General features: G+C 39.6%; 1 protein-coding gene across 1 annotated transcript in view; it reads left to right on the forward strand.

The window, feature by feature from the left end:
- LOC139213840 (contactin-associated protein-like 4) overlaps window positions 1–24,267 on the forward strand; it is a 90,683-nt gene that overhangs the window by 64,164 nt on the left and 2,252 nt on the right. The window contains exons 14-22 of the mRNA XM_070844502.1: window positions 295–457; window positions 1,915–2,042; window positions 2,356–2,526; window positions 5,627–5,845; window positions 12,767–13,006; window positions 15,448–15,672; window positions 17,403–17,536; window positions 20,241–20,328; window positions 23,404–23,622. Of these exons, the coding sequence (XP_070700603.1) occupies window positions 295–457; window positions 1,915–2,042; window positions 2,356–2,526; window positions 5,627–5,845; window positions 12,767–13,006; window positions 15,448–15,672; window positions 17,403–17,536; window positions 20,241–20,328; window positions 23,404–23,622 (1,587 nt within the window). The remainder of the gene's footprint in view (window positions 1–294; window positions 458–1,914; window positions 2,043–2,355; window positions 2,527–5,626; window positions 5,846–12,766; window positions 13,007–15,447; window positions 15,673–17,402; window positions 17,537–20,240; window positions 20,329–23,403; window positions 23,623–24,267) is intronic.

Raw genomic sequence — 24,267 nt, forward strand, 5'->3', positions numbered from 1 at the left:
TGGTGGTCCAGTATGAAGTCATTATGTCCATAAAAGTGTCGCTTGCATGGTTTGCTATTTGCTTTGGTATCCTACAGCAAACTGACTTCACAAACAGCACTCTTGGTTATTTTCTTTCTGCGCACATTTTTGTTTGTTTCCAAAAAAAAAAAACAAGTTATTCATGTGAGGATAAAGAATGAAAACCCACAGTTCATAGTCTAGAATAGGAGGCTGAAGCTAATTGAACCAACATATTTTCTGATGCATGATAAAGTACGTATGTACCAATTGTTGATGTTGTGTGTGTTTCAGAGGGCTCTCCGTTCAGCTGGTGGCTCGGGGGTCCCGGTCCTGGTCGTCTCCAGACTTATTGGGGCGGCGCTCAGCCAGGCAGCCAGCAGTGTGCCTGTGGCCTGCAGGGCGACTGTGTGGACCCACAACACTACTGCAACTGTGATGCTGACCGCAAAGAGTGGTAATGAGTTTAATAAAGACATATTTATACATTTTCCTCACCATTTATAGTCACAGGGTAATGGCTTTTTCAGGCTATCTTGCTTCGAACTCCAGGCAGTAAAGGTATTGACGATTTAAGTACATAATATTAGGAATGAGTTCATTAATGCATTATTGGGCTTTTCCAAAAATTTTATCTAATAAAAATATAAGTTTTGAGGCAGATTTGACATAATGACAGTTTAATGTGCTGATAATTGTATTACTTTTGTCCCTTGTTGGTGTTTTTACAGTTAGATAGGAGACCTGAACATTTTATTGTCATTTGTAAATAAAAATTGGATTGTATTTTAAATGAGGAGATACCTAAAGTTAATTGTATTACATTTAAAAAATGTTCAAAAGTTGGGGAACGATAATTTTTTTTTTTTTTTTCAATTCCACCTCAAAGTTCTACTGTTTGTGTTGCAGATCAGGAGACGATTTGGAGAACTAAACATTTCTGAAGTTAAAACAAGAAGACGATTGATAGACGATGAATGAAAACTTGAACAGTCTTCTTTCTGAATATAAGAAAAGAAAATTCATGTGATAACTGAGAAATAGTCTCCCTGATTGAACGCTTGGTGATCTTAATTTTTCTAGGACGCTGAACATGACATGAAAACTGTATACCACTGGACATTTTTAGCAAACTGTCCTTGTTTGACTCATAACTTTGGCAGCTATGCATACAAATTGACTGGGATAAATTGAGCAGAGGAAAAAACAAAACTGTTTTAACCTTTCCTCATGCTGTAAGGAACCCTGCCTTCACTTCGCTTCCTTCCTTCTATCATTTCCCAATCCAAACAGTTTGTGCAACGCTGTCTCTATTTTTACAGGGCAGAGCTGCCACTGCTGCTCTTCAATATTTCATCAGACCCTCAAAGTGCTGTATACAATCCTCCTTCCAGTCCTGAATGTATTTTTATAGATAACTTTGCTCAGCAACAAGGCTAACAGCCGGATTATCTTAAGTGCATAAAGCTGCATGTGGGCGTAAATGGACAGGAGGTGTCTTGTTTCTGGAGTAGCTGTTCCAAAAACTGCCAGGGATGGATGTTGACTGTCAGGACGGTTATAATTCAGTTTTGGAATAAATAGGTCCCCAAGAGATTGCACCTACACACTGAAATGTTTATGTCAGCTAGTTACAAGATGTAATATTGTCACAAGAGTGATGTAACATTAAAAACAAACATCAATAAATCTTACATGTCAATAATTTATGTTTTGTGAGTAGAGTAGAGTAGAGTGTAGAGTGAGAGTAGTGATATCCAACATCCACCATGTCCTCATCCTCCTCCTACTTAGTCATCTTCAACTTTGTCCTCCTCTTCCTCTGCATTTGCTTCTTTTTGTTGAACTTCTCCGTCATCTCCTTCTGATTTGACTGCTTGACAGTTTTTGCTTCCTCTCTTTCTTTTCCTCAAGGGCTGAAGACTCGGGCCTGCTCACCCATAAGGAGAGCCTCCCTGTACGATCACTGGTGCTGGGTGACATACAGAGGCCGGGGTCAGAGGCCGCTTACAGGGTGGGGCCGCTCCGTTGTCATGGAGACAGTAAGTCCAGCTCTGGTTGCCTAGTTACACATGATTCTGAGAGGACAGAAATCTTCCTATTATGGAAATGACGGATGTCTGACACTGATATTTATCACTGAGGTTTTGTTTGAAAATATAAAAGGTTTCCAACAAATCCGTCTTCAGTTTTCATCACATAGAAACCTTCTAATTCAGTTATTTCTGGCCAAGAAATGCCTTTAAAACATGAATTAAAACAAATTAATTTAAAGCATAGTTAGATTTATTATGCTGTTTCTGATTCTGATACCATTTTACAGTCTCACAGTCGATTTTCATTTTGGTTTTTTAGAGAATTTCTGGAACGCTGCTTTTTTCGACAAGGAGACGTCGTACCTCCACTTTCCCACCTTCCACGGAGAGCTGAGCGCAGATATCTCCTTCCTGTTTAAAACCACGGCCTCGTCCGGTGTGTTCCTGGAAAACCTGGGCATCAAAGACTTCATCCGGATCGAGCTGAGCTGTGAGTACGAGCTGGAGGATAAAGACTGAATCCAAATCAAACACACAGTTAAAGAGGATGTGTGTGTATTTATTGTATGGCAGCAAAACGAATAAACTGTTAATTTATGTCTATTTATTGGTCTTATAGTGGTCCAGTTAGAAGATGCAGTACCAAGCTGTTTTTTTGTCTGTGTGCTCTTGTTTTTATTTCTTTGTTTCCCAGTGCTAGGATGAAAGTTTTTGAAATTGTCTGGATGCCGCACAGTAGAGGATGGTAACATTTTTCTACCCATTTATCCTCCAACTTTTGAGGTTGACAGGCTGGTTTGTATGGAGTTTGTGATTTCTTTTGGTGCTTTAAGTTACATTGTTTGTTGTTTTCCAATCAATTTTCTTCCCCCACAGACTGCCGCTGAATGCTTTGCACAGTCATACACTGCAGTGCATAACGTGTGCTGGCCCTAAAGGAACAGCATTGTACTCACAACACAACTAGTGAAATGTAACCAAGATAAAATCTATAAAAAGGGGAACTCATTATCATTTCAGTTTTGTTTCATATATTTAGTTGTTTTATGTGCCCTCAGCTGCATTTTAGCTGTGACCCTCCATTAATAACTGTTTCTTGCATAATGCATACATGTATGGGTGCCATAGTTTGTCATTTAGATTATGACAGTAATAACCAACAGGGTGTGATTTAGTTTATGGGTGGCATGGAAATGTGGCTGAATGTGTGATGTATATTTATAGCCTGCTATATATTGAGTCATTTAAAATATAGCTGTATTACCCAACACGGTGTCCTTGTCATTTTATGGTTATGACAGTATTGCGGATGGTATGAGGTACACATTTATGGGCAGCAGTGGTGTGTGTCATTGAGCACGTCTTCTATAGATGCCTTGAATCAGTTATTAGAGTCCTTTTGAAGCTCTCACACTTCAATTACCTTTTTAGTTTGGTTTAGTTTCCTGTTTTGTGATTCTTCTTGTGTTGTGTTGCCTCTTGGAGGAAGTTTCAGAACTGGGACTTGAAGAGACACAAACACAAATGTGCACACACACACAAACAGAATTTAATATGGGGACACTGCTGCACCATAGTCTCTCTCCTCCGGGAAATCATTGTCAGTGTGGTTGTTCCAGCTCTGAATACTGGCGTTCTGTTGCTGGCTGCCTACGATCGCTTTGTAACACCGTGCTGGGATCTGAGAACAATGTCAAAAATGAAGTTACAGTAGGATGTTGGGATATTGTTTCATCTTGCTCTGCACTCCCATAGTAATACATCCTCACCTTCAACCAGTACAACATGAAGGATGATGTTGTGTTTCGCCTGCACTCTCCTGAATCTTTTGCTGTTGGTGGAGAGGACAGAGAGGGCTGAGCTGACAGAGGAGGAGATACAGACATTCAGCATTGAGATGCTGTCCTTGGTGCTGAACCTGGTCAGTGCCAACGTGGCCAAAGAGCTGTCCGTGGTCCTGACTCTTGACACTCAGAGGGAAACTTTGCTGAGGCCAGTGGTGGAAGGCTTATTTTTCAGGTCTTATATACTTGTAGCAATACTACTAAAGTTATTTTATTTCAGATTTGAAAAAGCAAAACAAGATATTCTTAACAGAATAATTCTATAGTCGCATTTTAATGTTGTGTTTAGCTGTATGCTATGACATGAACTATAAAGTTAGCTAGTGTAACATATGGTAATGCGTCACAAATGAGCTTTTTTTTTTTTATTTTAATGGATGTGAGGGTATTCCATGTCACAGAATTTCATGTGCACAAATTTCCACCTGGTCTTCAGTTAAATGTAGCTTAGGAAAAACGATAATATTTCCCTGTGAGTTGCAGTGAAGTACCACCAGTGAGAACTGTACCCAGTCTGCTTAGTTAGAAGCTCTTTTGGACTTGTTGTTTTGTTGCGAGACAGTAATTAAACTATATTTCATGGAGCCCCACATCTCCCCCTGTCAAAAACTTCTGTTTCTTTCCCCATTTGTGGATTTTGCGGAGATGGACTATAGGAGCTGTGTAAAAGTTATGCAGCTATTAAGTGAAGATTCATATCAGATTTTAATGCCTAAATCACAAAGTGAGATCTCAGCACTGTCTCATTGTCATTAATTTTGATGCAGTCTCGGATCCCAACAGCAATTGTCTGATGAACATTTCGCCTGCAGGGGCAAAGGCCAATATTTCTGGGCTTCCATTGTAGCAGCAGATATCTGGATACCAGATAACGGATATCTGGGCCAAGGCTTCTTCTTTCTCCGACATTTAGGCTAATCTCTTTAAGCAGATATCTGCATAAGAGTGCAGATAAATCAAAAAAGCTAATAAAAAACGAAATAGTTGTCAGGCAATTGTTGTTGGGTTCCAACACTATTTCAGCCAATGACTTCCACCTCTTTTGCTCTCCACGCAGACTATTGATCAAAGATGATCAGTCAATAGAACAGATGAGCGCAAACCAGGATTCCAATACCAAAAAGTTTGTTCCTTGCCTACTGGATGGATGATGGATGGATTTTGATGCTATGAACTTGTCCTGTTTGCACAAATGAAATGCTGGTGCTGGGTCCGTGGCCTTCTCTGTCCACAAGAAATGACTGGCTACTTGTCTCCTCAAACATCTGCAGTGTCAAATTTCACAAAGATATAACCATTATTTTTATTTTGCATTGCTTAATCCAAGAATTTTTTTTTTTAATGATTGACAGATCTGGATGTATGTCCTTTATCAAGTTTGGCTCTGGGAGGAAAAAACTTTTGTTGTGACGGTTAAATGAAACTACTATATTATCTGCATCTTTAGTTTGATTTGTAGAAGTCAAATTCAAAAACCTCTTCATACACTGAGATACATCATCAGGCAGTTGAGTATTTTTTAGTTTGCGCCTTTGTTTAACAAACAAATGGTCAGATGACAGCTGAAATTAGTTAGTATGACAATGAAATATTCATCCAAACATGACTCGCATAGTACACTGAACACGTTTTTTTTCCTCTTGATATTTCTTTACGTCCCCTTCCCTTCTCTGCCTCCTTCTGTTTCTCCATTATCTACATCTGTCACCCTCCTTACTATCACTCCTACCTCTTCCCCTCTATCAGCCTCCACTCAGGTGGTTTTCTCCTTCGATGTGGGTAACGGGCCTCTGGAGGTCCGTGTTGAGTCGAGCGTCCCGCTGAATGACAACCGGTGGCATCGAGTCCGAGCAGAGCGGAACGTCAAGGAGGCGTCGCTTCGATTGGATGGACTTCCTGCCGCCACGCAGGAGGCTCCTGCTGACGGACACTTTCACCTGCAGCTCAACAGCCAGCTGTTCATAGGTGAGCAGTCTGATTTACTCCACAGACAGAATTCTCCATGGGCTGGTTATCTTTGTTGATTTTCTTTAAAAGGGACTATGAAAACATCCTCTCCTGATCGTACAAATCTGTATGAGTTTTCATGTGAATTTTGGCCTCATTAGTCTCAGTGTTGGTGAGTTCAAGGTCCTTTCTCAAGTCTTCTGGCACAAGTCACTGTCTCTTTATATTCCTATTACACACAACACACACAATTGCCTCGTTTCTCTTATCCTTTTTGTGCTCCAGAGAACCAGTAGTTCAGTGTTTTTCTGTCTCTGCAGCTCTACTTGAAGTCAGCAGCTTGATCACAGAACTTTAATTGCATTTAGTCATCTGTACCAGGCATTATATTTCCTACAAAAAGGATTGCGGTCAAGTTATTTATATAACAGGAAAGCCTCTGAAGGCTTTACATAGACAGAAAATAATAAAAAACGGCACTCAGTTGAGTTTCTCTTTTCATAAACAGTTATGATTACATTCACTATTTCTCAAGAATTAAAAACATGTGTATCCTTATGTGCCCTGAGGCCCTAATGTATTGAATATGTTAAGAGAGACAATTTTTGTAAAAATATTAAACCTACATTGTCTACATCTGTCTTTGCAAGGGTATTGCTATGTTTTGTAGCACATTACCGCCACCAGCTGTGGAACATAGGAATAACACACAACCAGGACATGTAACCTGTGAACAAGAGATACTAAGACAATGGGGACACATCCACTAAAGTGTTGCTCCATCGTGCTACCAGTCGACAAAGACTTTTTTTAATGAACACACAAAAAATGAGTACATCTAACTAATAAACACTCAACAGATGTGACTTGCAATGAATTATCAGGCTGGAAAGACATTAAATAAACTCAACAAATCCTGCCGAGGTTGCCTGCCACCATTAGCAGAAACCCTATGGGCACAAGTTAAAAAGACAACCTCAGAAGATTTGTGTTTTAAATGTTAAGAAGGACATAATTAGCATTTCATTTCAACAGCAATAATAAACCTACCTGGAAACAGGTGGTTGGCGCAAGGCAGTAGGGGATAGGACCCAAATGCAGATGACTGAGGCAGAACTGTGCAGTTCAATACATGAGAGCACAGAGTGATGAAGCAAAAAAGGGTTAAAAACAGAGAGGCTGTGCAGGACAGGCAGACAAATCCCATAAGGAGCCGGCAAAGAGCCAAAGTCCATAAACAGGCAAAAGGTCAAAACTGTGTCAGGTTCAGCCTCTGGCTGAGACACAAACAGATTGTGACAACAACTGCTACCAGATTTCTGGTCATATTTCTGTATATTAGAATTAAAATTATAATATTTGCAGTTAATGAGGTGTGTAGTCTATGCTGTTTGTCTTTACAGAATTCTGACTTCTCTGCATCGCTCCCTCGACAGCCAAACGAAAAAGTAAGGTTTAGAGATCAGCTATCAGTAGCAGGTAGCACAGAATGTGATCCGTAGTGCTGTTTATCCCAGTCAGAGCTGGATTAAACACCCAGAAAAGGACTAAAAAAATTTTTCCTCATATGTTAATCTTCTCTTGGCCGACTCTTGTTCAGCTTGTTCAGCTCAGCTGTATTGGATATGAAAGGTGCTGAGTCAGCACATCTATTCAAAAGGGCTTCTGCTACCTCTTCATCCACAGCCATCTAAACACTTCATAAACTGAGATCCAAGCCCAAAGACGGTTGCAAGTCTGGCATCTTCCTACAGAGTCCAACATATTCTAAAAGAAAAAAATAACCTGCTAAACTGCTATTGGCCAAATGCCATCAGCTGCTCAGCACTATTGAATTTGAAAGTGCTGAGTTGACGGTTTCTTACCACTGAACATAAAAACCTCACTTTTAATAAACAAGCATGCATCAGTGAGCACAAAACATATAATGTAGTGTGTGATGCAAGTTCTTGGATTGGAACCTGTAAGTTATTCATTAGACAGCCATGTAATTAACCACCAGTGAACTGAAAATCTCTACAAACTCCATCAATACTGCAGCCTTGTTTAACTCAACAGTTCAGTTCAATAATTTAAATTCTGTTTTGACCTCTCACCAGAACTACAGGTGAAAAAAATGAAAATCCACCATCTATCATCAGATTGTATCATTCTGCAAATATTTTGCATGTCATATGTCATATCGGTAAACACACACTTAGGAGGGAAAACAAACCAACAATCATTGATGAGATTGGATGAAGGCAGCAGCAGCAGGGAAATCGAGGTGAATATTGATCCGCTGCATGTGTTTAGCTGATAATCTGCTCTCAGATCAGCCTAAACCTGAACAAGTTTCCCTCAGAATTATCAGTGCAACACACTAGGGTGAGCCTCACATCTGTGTGTCTGAATAGAAATGTGCTGCTGCTTTTTCCCAGAATGGTTTGATAATGAGCATTTGTATTAAGATATTACAGTAAACAAGGAAGGTGGAATTTCTGCATTCCTGCAAATTAAATCAAGATGTCAAAGAAGAGAAACAAGTATAATGTGCTATCTGTTAAAGTGTCCTTGAGAAAGCTATTCAGGGCAATTGCATTATGCCTGAACTGTAAATGTTAAGTTCACAATACATGTGTAAACGAGCATTATCATCAGCTCAGCATGTATGCAGTCAGAAGTCATAGCATTGCTGTGCAAACTATGAGAGTATGTACATTTTAAAGATGAGCCTAATCCTGCCTTCAGAAAGGAAAAAATGTTTACTTTTTGTTTGGATTCCTAATCCTTGTCTGCATTTTGAATATATAAACTATATCATCAAGAGCAATGCACTTATTTTAGGTCTGTGTCATCGTATCACTTAATACAGTGTTGTCCTCTATGAATTCATAAGCCACGATTTCATCATGTATTTATGAGTCTTAATTATTCCTTGTATAGATTCATAAGGCAGTGAATTACATAGTTTAGATTAATAACCCATTTCATTGCCTTGCTTGGATTTATAAGCCATAGAATTGCTTCTCCAGTTTCTTTATGGCCTGATATTTGTAGGTGTTAAATATCCACACACGGTAGTTTCAGTTGAAATATTATATAAGCAGCACTTCACATGAATTGCCGTATTTCCTGGTTTGCATAGATAACAGTTTATTGGTGCTGCATTGGTGTCCGTGTTTTCTGGTGAGTTGTGATATTTATTTGTTGCATCCCGTGAGTGCTGCCAAAAGACAGACTTTTCATTTTTCATTTAGTTTAAAACAAAACTTGCTGTAAATTACACTGTTTTTGAGATATGGTTTAACTTCAACTACACAAATCCTCAATGTTACTGCAGAGGCACTATCAAATCTTCATATATATTGTGGCGATGCAACAACCGGCGCAACCTGTACTCTGACAGTTTGGTGTTTCGTAGGTTTTGTAACATTACTTTCTTACTTAAGTGCTGCAATAAATATGTCATTAACCAAACTGGTTTGTGGTTCCAGAAGATTTCATGCTTTTATCTGTTGTCACTGTTAATTGAATACATTTTCGGACTGTTGGTTAGACAAAATGAGAAATAGAAAAATTTTACTTTGGTTTATTCATCTTTGAGTATTTTGTATACTAAGAATCTACAACCACACTTGCTGTTTTGTGAGGCTGTTCAATGGCACAGTGATGCTTCAAGCTAAATGCTAACATCAGCACGGTAACATGCTCACATTAAAAGGTGTTAATATAGCAGGTATAATGTTTACCATTGTAACTATCTCAGTTTAGCATTCACAAATTAGCCCACAGCTGAGGCTGATGGGATTGTCGCCAGTTTTGTAATATTTAGTCATAAACCAAAGTAATGGAAAACGGAATATTGACACTAGATGAAAAGTCAGGGGATCAGTTATAACAATCAATCAATCTTTATTTATATAGCTCCAATTCATAACAGCGTTCTCTCAAGACGCTTTCCATAGAGAGCAGGCTTAGACCAAACTCTTCCAAAATCCACCATGAAGGGACCATGAATGAATTAATACATTGTTGTTAGTGGTTAGACCACAAACTCTCACAACAGAATTTGTAGACATATGCACAGGAATGGACATGCTTCATACAAGCAGACATATGCCATCAGTGTCTCTGATAAGTAATGTATGGGTAGTTTACGCTTCGAATCCTATGCTTCAATCTGGTGTTAATATTAAGGGGCTTAAAGTGATGCAAGAAGGATTTACTTCGCCTGAAGGTCTCTTCAATGTGTGAATGATGAATGACATTTTGGGTTTATACGTGCAGCAACTACAACCAGACTGTCTCGTGTATTTCGCAGATGAAAAATAAACTCAGCCAAATTGAAGCTCAACTTTGGTCTAAAAACTCTCCTCCTCTCATCAACCTCATGGTGGCACAAGAGGGAAAAAGTTATCAAAGTCAGTGTGATTCATCCTCTGGGAACATGAATGTCTGTTTAAAATTTCATGGCAATCCGTTGCAGTAGTTGTCGAGATATTTCGGTTTGGACTAAAGTTATGAACTGACTGACGGATCGACACAGCCACCACTTCTACTAAAAACTTAACACTTAAATGATCACAAAGAAATATTCATTAGTTGCAGTCTTACTGTACTATTTGATCATTAATTCTATCCATGTGTGTTTTATTGCATAATATCTTGCTTTCATGTCAAGGCTTACATGAAAGCAGAGGCTGTATTGTTGGAAATGTGAGTTTTTCTTCTGCTAACTCCCCAGTTTTGGGTTCATTTTCCCTTTCTGCACTTTGCTTTCTGGGCCTGCAGGTTGGGGCTCTTTGTAATTTAATCCACGCACTTTGCCTTTGATGATTTACTTTGATCTGTTTCACTAATTGTTTTTCTGTTCACTCTAATGTAGAATGTATGCTTCGGTACATAGTGTGCTCTCACAGTATCATCTCTTGTTAGAGCCGAGGTTGTATATGGGGTTGAAATTCCCACTGATCTTGAAGGTCTCGCTGAAAGCTTTGCTCATTTGGTCAGAGGTGGAGTTTATCTGCATTTGATTTCTTTGATCTTTCCTTTAATCTTTACTCCAAAAATCCCACATTGTTGGTTTTTTTTTTAAATAAAATGATTTTACAGTCCCAGAAGGGATTCCTGTAAGCACCGTCTTCACTTTGCCATCCTTGTTTAAGCTAAACCCGTACTGCAGGATATGTGGTTGAAGCCCTCATGAGGTAAGCACAGCTATAAAGGACGTATTGCTGTTCAGAGTTTCCAGATTCTGGAGATTTCTCACTGATGTAGGCAGATTTAGTGTGTCTATACACTCTGAAATGGAGCAGTACACCTCAGTCAACACCTCAGAATCAACCTTCTTACAACAAAACCAGCCACACACTGTTTTACGCTTGTTTTATACTAAGTGTTCTTGGGTTACATGAAAGGCTGTATGAAAAGCTTTCCAACCCTCCCTAGGAAAATCTACATCCCATTTTAGTTTCATACAGGTCTGTCAGAGCCTGCCATTGGTTGTTTTGCTTGTCAGTCAAAACATAATTTCTAGCCAACATAGACACTTTTGAATAGATCCAGTTATCCTGTGGGGAGCCAATAGTCAAGCATCTGCATTTAAAGACAAGTAGTGGCCAACATTTCACTCCACACAAATAGTTACTACCTTGCATGATGATCGGCGTTATACCGATGGTAGCCTCGCCCCCAAATGTCAGTATTTGAAAGTGCCGTCACTCGTAAGTTGTAGTGAAATGTTGTGTTGTCATTTATTTAATAGCCTTCGAATTGAATACAAGACTGGACAAGCAGAAGTTATTAATATTTTCTGATTCTGTCAAAAGTTGTGTACATCAGTAATATTTGTAAAATTATAGAAGCACAGATGTACCAAATAATATCAAAACCTTTCTAGCTTAACAGTGATTTTTAATCACTATGAAGATATTTGGATTTCAGCCCTGTGATTGACTGGCGACCAGTCCAGGGTGAAACACATCAAATAAATGATTAAGATTCCTTTAAAATGTTGTTTCATTATTAAGAGCAGTTATTCCCAGTAGGACAGATACTGAGTGACCAGAAGCACTGTGTTTTCTGCTCTCATTGAGCCATTTTGGTTAGATCTGGCAACCCATTTCAGTAATTTACCATTTATGACTTGTATCAGAGCAGTGAGAGGGGCCTAAACAGAGCTCAGCGATTTATTGGTGTGCAAAGCTGTTGCTGAACAGAAGGAAAGTTGTCAGCGTTGAAGGCTGAGAGCAAAGTGCTTGCATGTCTGCACCCAAACAATAACAATTTCAACCTGTGATCTCTGCAGAAATGACAGGTTGTCAGGTTTGAACTTTTGCTGTGCCATCACATATCAGAGCTCAGTAAATGTATGTGTGTGAAGGTGGACATGTATTTCAGATATTGTTTAAATGTCATCGGGTTTTTAGCTGCTACAGAAACAACAACTGGCAAATAGCAAGCGAGATGCTGGAGAGGGTGGAAGGTAAAGTTGGAGTTTCAAAGGGAAGGAAATGCGCCCTTCTGCTCAGCACAGACAGACATATGAGCAGACACACAGTCATTCAGCTAGAATGATGCTATACAGACAGACCTAAAGACAACTGATAGAAGTTATGTCTCCAATTCAGTATTCCACCTACAACTTGTTGCTTCATTGTTGTTTCTTTGTTTTGTCGTTTCATAAGAAGAGTGTTGGCAGTTTGGAGCTTCTGGTGGAACAGAGGCGACGTGGATCTGCTTTAGATGACAGCAGGTGAAAAGATGAAAAACTAGGGAGAAAGAAAATATACCGACTTGTCAACACACAAAGCAATAAAAGAAAACCCGGGACAAAGAGGACAGATACAGGAATATTTGCTCTTTGACGCTGATTTTAAAAAAACAGTTTAAAATTCAAATCCTCCCACAGAAACATTATATGAAAAACTAAATGCACTGCAATGTCTATGTTTTCAGGAGGCACTGCTTCCAGGCAGAAGGGCTTTCGGGGCTGTATTCGCTCTCTGCAGCTGAACGGCGTCACCCTGGACCTGGAGGAGAGGGCGGAGATCACACCCGGGGTTCAGCCCGGCTGCCCGGGTCACTGCAGCAGCTACGGCTCGCTCTGCCAGAACCAGGGCCGCTGTGTGGAGAGAGCCAACGGCTTCCACTGTGACTGCAGCCTGTCAGCATACACTGGAGTCTTCTGCCACTCAGGTACACACACGCATACTGTAGAGGTGTAAGCAAGTCATATTGCCGTACCTGCCAATGTCTATATCTTGGTAATAGTTTCCTTCGGCTGATCTATGGTTAGTGTTTTCATAGATCCTCACAGCAGCATGTCCCACCCATGAAAGACCATACAAGCTGAAGCATCTATAATTAAAGTTAAATGGTGCCTTAATGGTTGTTAACAGACATCAGGTTCTGTTAACATTCAATATTACAGCAAAGCCATTAAAAAAAATATTTCAAATTGCCCACATTAATATTGCATTGTTCCGTCCATGTATACTTGCTAGCTTTGTATGTTTTCAGTGTCTTTTTTTGGCTCATTGCTACATTTCTTTGTGTCCTACCTCAGCCAATTGTTGATGAGCAGAAATGACTCACTAAAGTGTGTATTGTGTCGCCCACATGCTCACAACTGTGTGTCCTTGTGCACACACACAATACGAACAATAAAACATAGCACTGTAACATTTCTAGTGGTCAAAATCCACACAGGGTGCTTTTAAGGTCTGTGGACAAAGGCCTTTATTAAGCTGAAGCCATTAAAATGATTTATTCTGTCATATATATAGAGAGAGATATATCTTTAGCTCAAACACACTTTGTGCCACCTACTTTGAGCTACCACCTATCTGTCTCTACGAGATGTGTGTAAGCACTTACAATGTGCAGCACACTGAGCACATCGTGGCACCATCTCCTCCTCTGCTTTGCATTTACTGCAGTTACCTCAACATCCAGGGTTAAAGATGGTTTGATGTTATGTGTCGGCTTGTGGTTCCTTTGGGAGGAGACATAGCTGAAGCATATCACTCCAGTTAGTGCATATAGGCACAGGTTACTTATTTATTTCTATACTACTGTAATAGGGTATACTGACATTGCACTTTTTCACAAAACCCAAAAAAGGAAAAGCAAAGAAACATGAGATAAGAAGAATAGACAGACTTTTGTTCAGAACTTTCACGTATGAGTGTTTTTCATTGCAGCGAACCTTTTACTGCACTTAACACTCATCAAGAAATACTTAGCTCCCACATGACATCAAAAAGGTCTCATGCAAATGGTGTCTGTTTGATGTGCTGGAGTCTATTGAAGTCATGTGCTTGATGTTAAATTCATTGCACTTATAATGCGTCATCACACTGAACTTTAGATCTGAGTTCAGTAACTTAAGTTCAGCAGTTTCAAGACTCAAGACTTTGCTCGCTACCCAACAATTACTGGTATCTGCGGTACTTAACTTCTATCTACGTCAACAGGCTGAGGCACAGAAAGTACATTTTCATTGCTTTGAAGCATTTTGTGCTTAGATAACGTGTTTAGCAAGTACAGCTCTGTTTTCTGACAACTTAAAACAGTTTTCTGTAATTAATATAAAGTTGAGTGATGGTATTTGGAGCGCAGTAACCTTGTGTGGCAGTGTCAGTGTTGTTTAGATGCTGCTAATATCTCATTGAGTTAAATAACCCTGAGCGATTTATTACAATATTGATAAGTAGATGAATTGTACTCTGCCAGGGAAAGGTTTATTATTTTCCTGGTAACGTCAAATTATTCTACTGGAGGAAAAACAAAGATTTTGCACATTTTTTAAATGCAGGATAAAAAGTCAGTAGACTCCACATCCAAGAAATCTTGATCAATAAAAACTACTGATATTAGGGCTGTGAATACCAGCAGCATTTTAATGGTTGGTTCTGTTTTGGTTTGCATTAAATTATAATATGCATCCATCCATTATCTTCCACTTATCCCGGGTCGGGTCACTGAGGCAGCAGGTCAAGCAGGACACTCCAGATGTCCTTCTCCCGAGCAACACTTTCCACCCCCCCTGGAGGACCCTGTGGCGTTCCCAGGCCAGATGAGATATGTAATCTCTCCAGCAAGTTTTGGGTCTCCTCCCGGTGGGACGTGCCTGGTAAACCTAAAGAGAGGTGCCCAGGAGGCATCCTGACCAGATGCCCAAACCACCTCAGCAGGCTCCTTTTGATGTGAAGGCACAGTGGCTCTACTCTGAACCCTAAATTCCCTAAAATGTAAATATAAAAAAGTAGTTTAGACACAAGATGGAAAAAGTACTTAATTCACTTTTCATCAAGGAGGTAGACTTGTCAAACTCTTACTCTAGAAAAAAAAAAATGTAATTAAAAAAAAAAATCAAAAAGCTGCCATTTATCTCAAGGTCAGATCAGGAGGTTTAAATTTATAGTCTTCATGAGTCAAAACTGACAGCTTTATAATGCTTTCAGGGGATGTTTTAGGTATTTGTGTATCCAGCATGGCTTTAAAATAGTACATTATTTTTTATACATCTTGCAAAATCAGTTAAATTTTTTTCCTCTCCATTTCTGATACTGCCAGACCAAAGTCTATACGACAGCCTCTTACCTCTCCGTGGCTCTCTCTCTCTCTTCCTCCAGAGGTGTCGGCCAGCTTCAAGTCGGGGACGTCCGTCAGCTACACCTTCAAGGAGCCATACGAATTAAGCAGGAACAGCAGCGCTCTGCCGTCCTCCATCTACTCTGACATGACGCTGAGAGGAGAAAACGTCTCCCTGAGCTTCAGGACCAGCCAGAGTCCAGCTGTGCTGTTCTACGTCAACTCGTACTACAGAGAGTACCTGGCCCTGCTCATCAACAAGCACGGTGAGGAGGCTCTTATTTTATAGGAGTTTGTTTGGCCGTTGTCAAGCTAAGGGTGGAGCATCTTATTTTCCCTTTTAAAATAGTACCTTAGTACTATTTAACCTTTAACCTTGACTCCTATCCTGCAGCATTTATTTATTTCCAGTGTTTCTGAACAAGATTGCACACTTTAGGTGTATCACTTTTTTCCCCCTCGCTCATGTCTTTCTTTTCCTGTCCTTATAACCAGTCATACTTGAGGTTCAGTGTTATTTATGAAGAGCTTCTCATAAGCTTCTTTTCCTGTTCGCCTCCTTCTCCTTAGCAGTCTTGTCTCATCCTCTTTACATGTCTTACCCCCCCCATCCCTCCCCTTCTAGTTAATTACATCTCTTAACTTCACAGCCTTTTCCTTCTAGATTGTCGCTCCCCTTCTTTTCACATTTTCAAAACTAACATCAAAAATCTTGTCAAGACTTTTCCTTTCCACATTTCTTCCTCCCTCAATTTTTTCCAATTACTCTGCGAATCTCCTCCCAACCTTTCAGTGTACCTCTCCTGTTATCCTCACCCTCTCCCATTCCTGTCATCTTCTCCTGATATTGACCTCTCCTCGTTTCCTTCCCATCCCTCTCCTCCTCCGCTGTGCTCTGTAGCCTCACCAGATCTATCAGGATCTATCAGATCTTTCCTCTCTTTGATTCACCCCGTCAGCCTCTGCTGCCTTTTAATCTGTCCAGCCGGGCCGGCCATTATACTTTGTCTCAGTCTGTAGAAAAGTGTTCACTGGTCTCATCACAGAGACTTGATGAGTGATGCTGAGAGAATAAAAGTTTGGTGGGCTGTTAATGGGTGGCAGGTCAGTGTGCTGCTGAATAAAACAGCAGAGAACTTGCTGATGTGTTTTATAAACTTCTGTGCGAAATTATTATGTTGTGAGTTTGTAGTTGGAGGCACTTTGAATTCAAAAATTACATTTTCAGCATCCAGGAGTCTAAAAAAAAAAATCAGCACTTTGCTGCTAGATTAGCTGTAAATTGATTTTTTCCAGTGTTAATGACTCAAAGAAAGCTGATGGACAGTAGGACATTAAGGTTTTCATGCAGGCCGTGGAGTCGTCAGGTAAACGCATTTAACTGAAGCACCCAATTAAATCTCTGAGAGCTGTCTCTTATTTGGCTAATTTCTTATTTCTTTTCCACTCTGCTGCAGTTAAACCTCCTCAGCCCAAACGCAGACATTCCTTGTCTGTCATTTGTTTTAAAGAACACACATTTATTATCAGGCACAACAGCTAACTGGATGAGCTGCTACACCAAATTATTTCATATTGATAAATGCATCTTTACAATGAAAAGAGCATGTAATACTCTTTAAGGAATTAATTAGTATAATAAATGTTAAAATATATGCATTTGAAGGACGACTTGTAATTTTTTTTTATCCTTAAAATCTTACAAGCTCAAAGGCATCCCAAGGCTTTTATTAAATCTGCTCTTAATCCTCCAAATATTAGTAGAATTAATTAGATTTGGAGTTGTGTTATTGATAGGGAATTAACGGCTAATCCTCTTAATATGAAAAGCTTTACTGACTCAGATACTCATCACTCAGATTCATCACTGCAAAATACGTCCTTAAAAAAAGATAAGTGAAGATTAGAGAAGATGACCTGGATGTTTTCATCAAGAGAAAAAGTTTAAATTTGAAAAACTTTGTCTATGTCCGTGCGTGTGTCTGCATGCTTGAAGATAAGCTGGAGGTGAGATATAAGCTGGACAGCAGCAGAGATGCTGAAGTGTTGAGAAGCAGAGTGAGGAGCCTGGCCAACGGACAGCTACACACAGTTACCATCAGGAGAGTGACAGACTCTGTGTCTGTGCAGGTAACACACACACACACACACTAAACTAGTTATTTTAAGTGTTGAGTAAATACATGATACCATATTTTGGCCCCAGATGTAGCATTGAGGTGAGCACAGGAACCAATTCTTCCTGCAAGTTTACATTTGTGCAGGCACAGGTCTGTGAGGACATATTGTGAGTTGAGCACACTCCTGTGAAAGGAACTGTGTAACAACATTTTTGCAGTCAATATGGGTTCTCTCGCTCACTTTTAGCCATCTCAAGATGAGAGTTGAGCTTAATTTGTTTAGTGTGAAGGTGCTTACTCCTTTACTCCTCCCACTTTCAAAATAAAAGCTGTGACAGTGACATTTTGTAACCACCAGACAGAGACAAAGAGCAGCATGCCCTGTATTAATCTTCAAAATGAAACCTGAGCTCAGGTATATGCAGCTGTTCCATCATTCTGTCACAGTGCAGACTTTGAAACCTGTAATGTTTAAAGAGACATGAGCTCAAAGTCAAGATGGGGGCATATCCTGTTATCAGTCAGATATAGTACGATCCTTTTGCAGTCCCAAATACTCTGAACAGGTGGAAGCAGTGAAAACAGAGAACAGACTCAGAAGCGAGCATGCATGAGAGTAGATTTGTACTCCCAAAAACCAACAATGCTCTTTATAATTTGGTTTTAAAAAAAGGTTGGTAGCAGAGTTGATTTTGGTATATTTAAACACTTTCAAGACAGGAAAAACAAATCCATCCATATTCATCCATAGTGTTTCAAAGACTCAAACACTCCAATACAGCTAAATGCACATTTTCCTTTTGCCGGGAACACAATAGGCTGGTAAAATTTGAGACTATTGACTGAACTGGTGTGTAGCTGTTAATGTTCAGATTGTACTGTATGTTCATCAAGTTTTGTGCTAAAATGTTTTTGTAGCCGTCATCATATGAAAACAGGAACAGCAGGTCTTAATTAATGAACAGTGTGCTGTTTTGTCAAACTTGTCCTAATTATCTTACAAGAAAGTTTTAACCACATGACACTTTGGTTTATTTTAAAGTATTAGTTGTCCCACTTTTGAGATAATGACTCATCTGCTGTCACTCAAGGTACTAAACACTAAACCGTCAGAATACTGGAACTGATGTTAGATAAACGATATTGCAGATGAGATTTGTGGGTGTTTGTCTCTACTTTTTTTAGCCCCTTCTCTACAGTGCTGTGTCGTTCCTCACAGCGATAATGAAGCCCCAGTGATGACAGTCTAGCTACGGCAGGGCAGTAGGGACAAACTACACATTAGAAGAGCTTCAGATGAAATATGAAGTGTCTTAAATTGTATCTATATCTACTGAATGTCTTATCTTGTTAACAACAGCCTGGGATGATATATGAGGTTAACTTCGTCCGGCCAGGACCCAGCAGCCTTGTGTCTATATAATTATAAACACCCTGAGATGAAATACAAGGTGACCTCGTCTTGCATGGGTGCAGCCTCCTGATTCACTGTGTTGTTAGGCTCCAGTGAAATATGAGGTGTATCTCATCTTGCCAGTTTCCATCACCTTGAATCATTATATCGTTAGCAGCGTACTCCGGGGACATCAGGTGAACCTCGTGGAGAGTTTCAGTGCACCGTTCCCTGATGGCCAGCAGCATTCAGTCTCCACACGGGTCTCACAAGTGGACAGTATCATATCCTCTCCCATGAGCAGATGTCCCATTGAAAAATGACTCACTGAAGTCTAAATCACTCTGGGCTACCAATATGCTGTGTCCTTCGTTTTCATACCGTTATCAAAGAGGCCAGCGTCCAATGTTTTCCTCCAAGAGTTTCCAGTTGATCTCACAGCATGCTCCATTTAGTCCACTGTGTTCAGACACCGGAGAGGAAACTTTGTAGGTTATGATATGTGGAAATTAAAACAAAACAAAAATAAATCATAATTTTCAAGCAAAGAAAACTTCACCTTGAGCTCATCTTTCAACAGCTTAACCATTTATAGGTGTGTCAATTTATAAATCTAGATTTAGATTAAGCGGGACATGTCCTAGATGTTTTAACTTAAATGAGGAGGGATTTGTATTTGTCTTAATTTGCACCACCTAGGAGATAACCCACATTTACTCAAGTCCAATCCACTAAAATGTTGACACATCACTGATACATGATAGAAAAATGTATACCAATGAGTTGAAATACTCTAAGACATACAGGTGTGTGTCACAGCACTAAATATCACATTGGTAATTAGGGAAAAAAGGTTTACATTCAAGTATGCAGCCCCAACATAGTGCTATTTCAATCAGAGGTTCAAATCAAGTGATAGCTGATTGAAGTAATCAATCTTCAAGCTTTGGTGTTAAATGGCTTTCAAATGCTAAAAATTCAGATTGAAACTTCACTTTTGGTTCTGACTAGCTTTCCTCTCCACAGCCACATGGTGAGACTCTGCAGAGCAGCCCTCATTAAAATAATCTCCAGTGGAGAATTTCACCCTGGATGACTGAATGTTTTTTACTAAAAGTATGGACTCTGTCACTCATGTGTCCCACTGAGCTGGTGAGATGAAGCGTTAAGGGAAAGCTGAACACTGCTCTGAAAGTTAAACTATGAATTAATGGCATTCCAAATTCAGATATCACCTCCATTAAGTTTTTATTTAATTAGTCAAGTGAGGCAACAAAAAAGTATATACTCATTAATACGAGGAATATGTTGGTTGTTCCAGATCGACCAAAATGCCAAAGAAGACTTCAACCTGACATCTGACGGAGAGTTCAACGCCATCAAGTCGCTGGTGTTGGGCAGAGTGCACGGTAAGTGAGGAGGCAGTACTAGTAGAGACAAAACAGTTATAGTTAGAAAGCACTTACATTCATTTGAACAACAGCTCTGAGATGTTTGCCCTTATCTGACATGCAGCATGTGCTTTCTTATATGAAAAAATAGAAATAAATGTAGCCAAACCATTAGTGCTAAGATGAAATTATAAATCAATTTCAGCCTGAGTGCTAGGCTGATAGGCTGAGTCAAGATTTAAACAGAAAAACTACTTAAGCAGTGAAGCTGAATTCAGTCACATAATGTAAAAGTTCTTATGTTTGGGAGTTTAAAGTGTAACACGTGCATAATTAGTGCAGGAACATCATCTTGACCAGACCATCCTGTTGCCCAGTTATTAAATAAATATCAGCGCCATAGAGATTGTTGAAATGCTATACATTAGCTCACAAATACAGTATGTTCGTTCACTTCGACTGATGGGTTCTAGATTAACGTAACACGCTGCGAAAATCCTATTTTTGCTGGACTCACTGTTTAAACTTCTCAACTCGCTGCAGTGATGCACAGGTGTACTCCAGGACTGTGTGACATCACTGTTGGGTGCGGTTGTAGGTGCAGCAAAGCAGACTCCTGAAAACCCCCATCACCAATGCTGCCTGTGGTCAGGGGTGAAACAAGCTTGACATGCTCAGAGAGGACAGTGAAATACTGCTTTTCAGCTAGTTTTTGCATTTTTAAGTTTGCAACATGGGTACATCTGTTGTTTTAGATACATAATGTCAGTTATTCAATGAATTTGATTTTCAGTCCAGCTTTAATCCAGGAAGTTGGACTATTTGGGCAAAGAAGTCCATTTAATGGGCACTGTATTACAAAGTGTCACCAACCTAGGTTGTTTTAGTGCTGTGCTTTATCCATTTAGCTGTGTTTAGTTCTAGACGGGGACCTGTAACAGAGTCGGGGTGAGACAGTAATTGGCTCTGTCATGGCTCCATCAGAGACAGACTGTGATATAAGCTGTTAATAACATGAGGGGCTGAGAGGCCGCAGGCTGCAGTCGCAGCTCTCTGATAAGACAGACTGCACTGTCAATTTAAGAGGAAAAACGCTGGCTATTTGAAGTACAACATGAGTCAGCTATTTAAAAAGTCCATCAGTACTATCATGTAATACCATGTAAGAACATTAAACATCCACAAATTCAGTCTTTTAATTTCCATCATTCAGCTTCTTATTCAAGTCTCTTTTTTACCAGAGTCTCGTAACAGAGTGCAGTTTAAGGAAATATGCAGCAGTTTTTTTGTTGTCATTTTAATGAATATGATGCAGTTTGTTAAGTTATTTTACTTGTGTGAGTGCTCAGCATTGCAGTGCTCGTCTACATGAGACCTTAACTAACCTCAGAAAATTTTCATTGGATGCCAAAAAAAAAAAAACAAGCATTCTTTTGGTTAGTTCACTAGTCTTTGACTCTCACAGGCTGTAACTGGTGTTTCAGTGGCTTCTCTTTATCAGTGGTTGAAGATTGTAATTACTTGCATTTGTTGGCAGGACATTGATCAAAATATTAAGATAATAAAAATTATATATGTTATAAATATAACAAATATATATTAATATTCAGTTAAAAATTATCAGTTTAATTTCAGAACATATTGGTTTTTGGTTTTGATCATCAAATATCCATTCCTGTCAAGAACAAATTCATTTCATAACACTGAATCAGTTACTCCACAAGCTATGTAGTGTTTGTGCCTCTCATGAAAGGTAGATTTATATAAAGAGATAGAGATATCTCAGAGATCTTTTGTATTTTTAGCTGCAAAGCTGCAGTATGGTGAAGACAGCTCAGTGCGTTTTAACCCCGTCATGTCAGCATGTGACCGGTCCTCCCCTCTGTCAAACCAGAGGAGGCAGAGAGTCAGATCAGGATCAGAAAAGCAGGGGGGAAAGTGTATTTTCTGTCGTTTCCTGCCAACCCTGTCATCCATCAGGCTAACTAATGGACCTGGAAGGAATACAGAGAGACAGAGAGGGGAGAGAGGTGATGGAGGAGAGAGTGTATCAGCTGAGTGGAGCTTACAAGCTGCAGTAATGTTTCCTGCTGCTCTCATCAGCATGCAGATGTGTTGTGGTAAAGCCAGTCACCTCTCAGTCATCTGAACAGACACTGATGCAGCTGTTTACAGCGGTAACGTCGGCTTTCGCAGCTGCTGTTTACACTGCTGTGAAGGAGAGGAGGTGAAATGAGGGTGGCGAGTGTCTGCGTGTTTGGTATTCTTTCTGATTGGACGGTGATGAGCATCATGGATCCTCAGTCCTGCACTCAGAGTGAACAGATTATAAAACAATGCATCTACAACAGATAAACAGAATGGTACTCAGCATAATGAATGAATGGCATGTTTGCAATTGCTTAATCAGTTCAAATAAATGTCCTCACAATCAGGGATAAAAGGAGAATCTGCAGCAAGGTCAATGAACCTGTTAGTGTATGTTTTGCATTGGGTGGGTTATCAGTTAGAAAGACCACACAGTTTCCCAAAGGACCACCAACTGACTCTTTAGAGCAAGACACCAAAGCCATTCTTGATGTGAATAAGTGGAAGATTTCCTCTTGATTCCTGTAAATTATTGTTTTCAATAGGTCCAATATGATAATATCACCGGTATTCATTCTGTGGTAAAATCCTCTGCAGTTGTGATGCTATTTTACAACATAATGGCAACATTTACTATGAAAAACTCAAAAGCCAGATTTTATTCTTAAAAATCACCATGTATTTTACTCTAGTACTTACAGGCCATTCATTTAACACATAGCTGACAAAAATTTGATGTAATTATGCCTCTTTCATCTCAGTTGGTTCCATTTAATTTAATGTTGTTCATTGCAAATAATAGTGACTTAATGTAATTGCTGAGAGTAGAGGTAAAAATGTGTATAACCAACTGCTTTAATCATTGTACCATGTTGAAATAAATGGAGATAAATGGAGAGCAATGAAGGTTTTTAATGAGCAGTATTGCTTTTTACACTCCAATTTGTTGATCGTTCAGACAACGATGATACATGTTCAGCTCTTCTATTCCATTTGTTTCTACAGGGTCTGATGATCTGGATCCAGATTTGGCCCGTTTGGTGTCTCTGGGTTTTACCGGCTGTCTGTCAGTGGTCCACTTCAACTCCATCAGCCCTCTGAAAGCAGCTCTGCTCCACCCAGACACCAGCCCCGTCATCATCACCGGACCCCTGGTCCGGTCCAACTGCGGCTCCTCAACTTTGTCCAATCCCTACGCAGCAGAGAACACACACCAACTGTCAGGTAGGGGAAATTCAGTGTCCAACTTTGCAAAAATCGTTTGCATTTTCAGACATGAGGCTAATAATTGGGATTAATTTTCTGTTTCCTCAAACATGGTGGTCAAACCACATAACGGTTAGGACTGACTATATTTGGATGACCACAGCTCTTTAAGTTTCTATGCTACAAATAAAAATATCAAAACTAAACTTTTAGTCAAAGAGTCACAAAGCAGGGTAAATTACAATAAAAGACAAATCAGATTAAAAAGTCAGGTATACAAGACCGTTCTGTATGCAGAAGCTCAGAACTTGGATAACAGGCTCTATAAGGACAATCACAAGGATCAGTCTGATATTTTATAATTTTCTTTGCGTCAAATTTAATGAAGACCAAAAACCAACAATGAAAACAAAAATAAAAAGTATTGCCTATGTAGCCTAAGCCTGATATATCTTATTCCTTTTGAGTTACATCGTTGTCTAAAAACTGTTAACACACTGGGTGACATGTGCCTTCATCACCACTGTACTTTAGTCACTAGAGGACCAAACGTTTAATAATGTGCTGGTGAAAATAGTCCCCAACAAGTACAATATTTGTTTTAACAATATCTTTAAAAAACAAACCAGCAGCTGTTTTAGAAAATGAATGGGCTTCTTAACT

Source organism: Pempheris klunzingeri, chromosome 15 (genome assembly GCF_042242105.1).
Source record: "Pempheris klunzingeri isolate RE-2024b chromosome 15, fPemKlu1.hap1, whole genome shotgun sequence".
Taxonomy (NCBI): Eukaryota; Metazoa; Chordata; class Actinopteri; order Acropomatiformes; family Pempheridae; genus Pempheris; species Pempheris klunzingeri.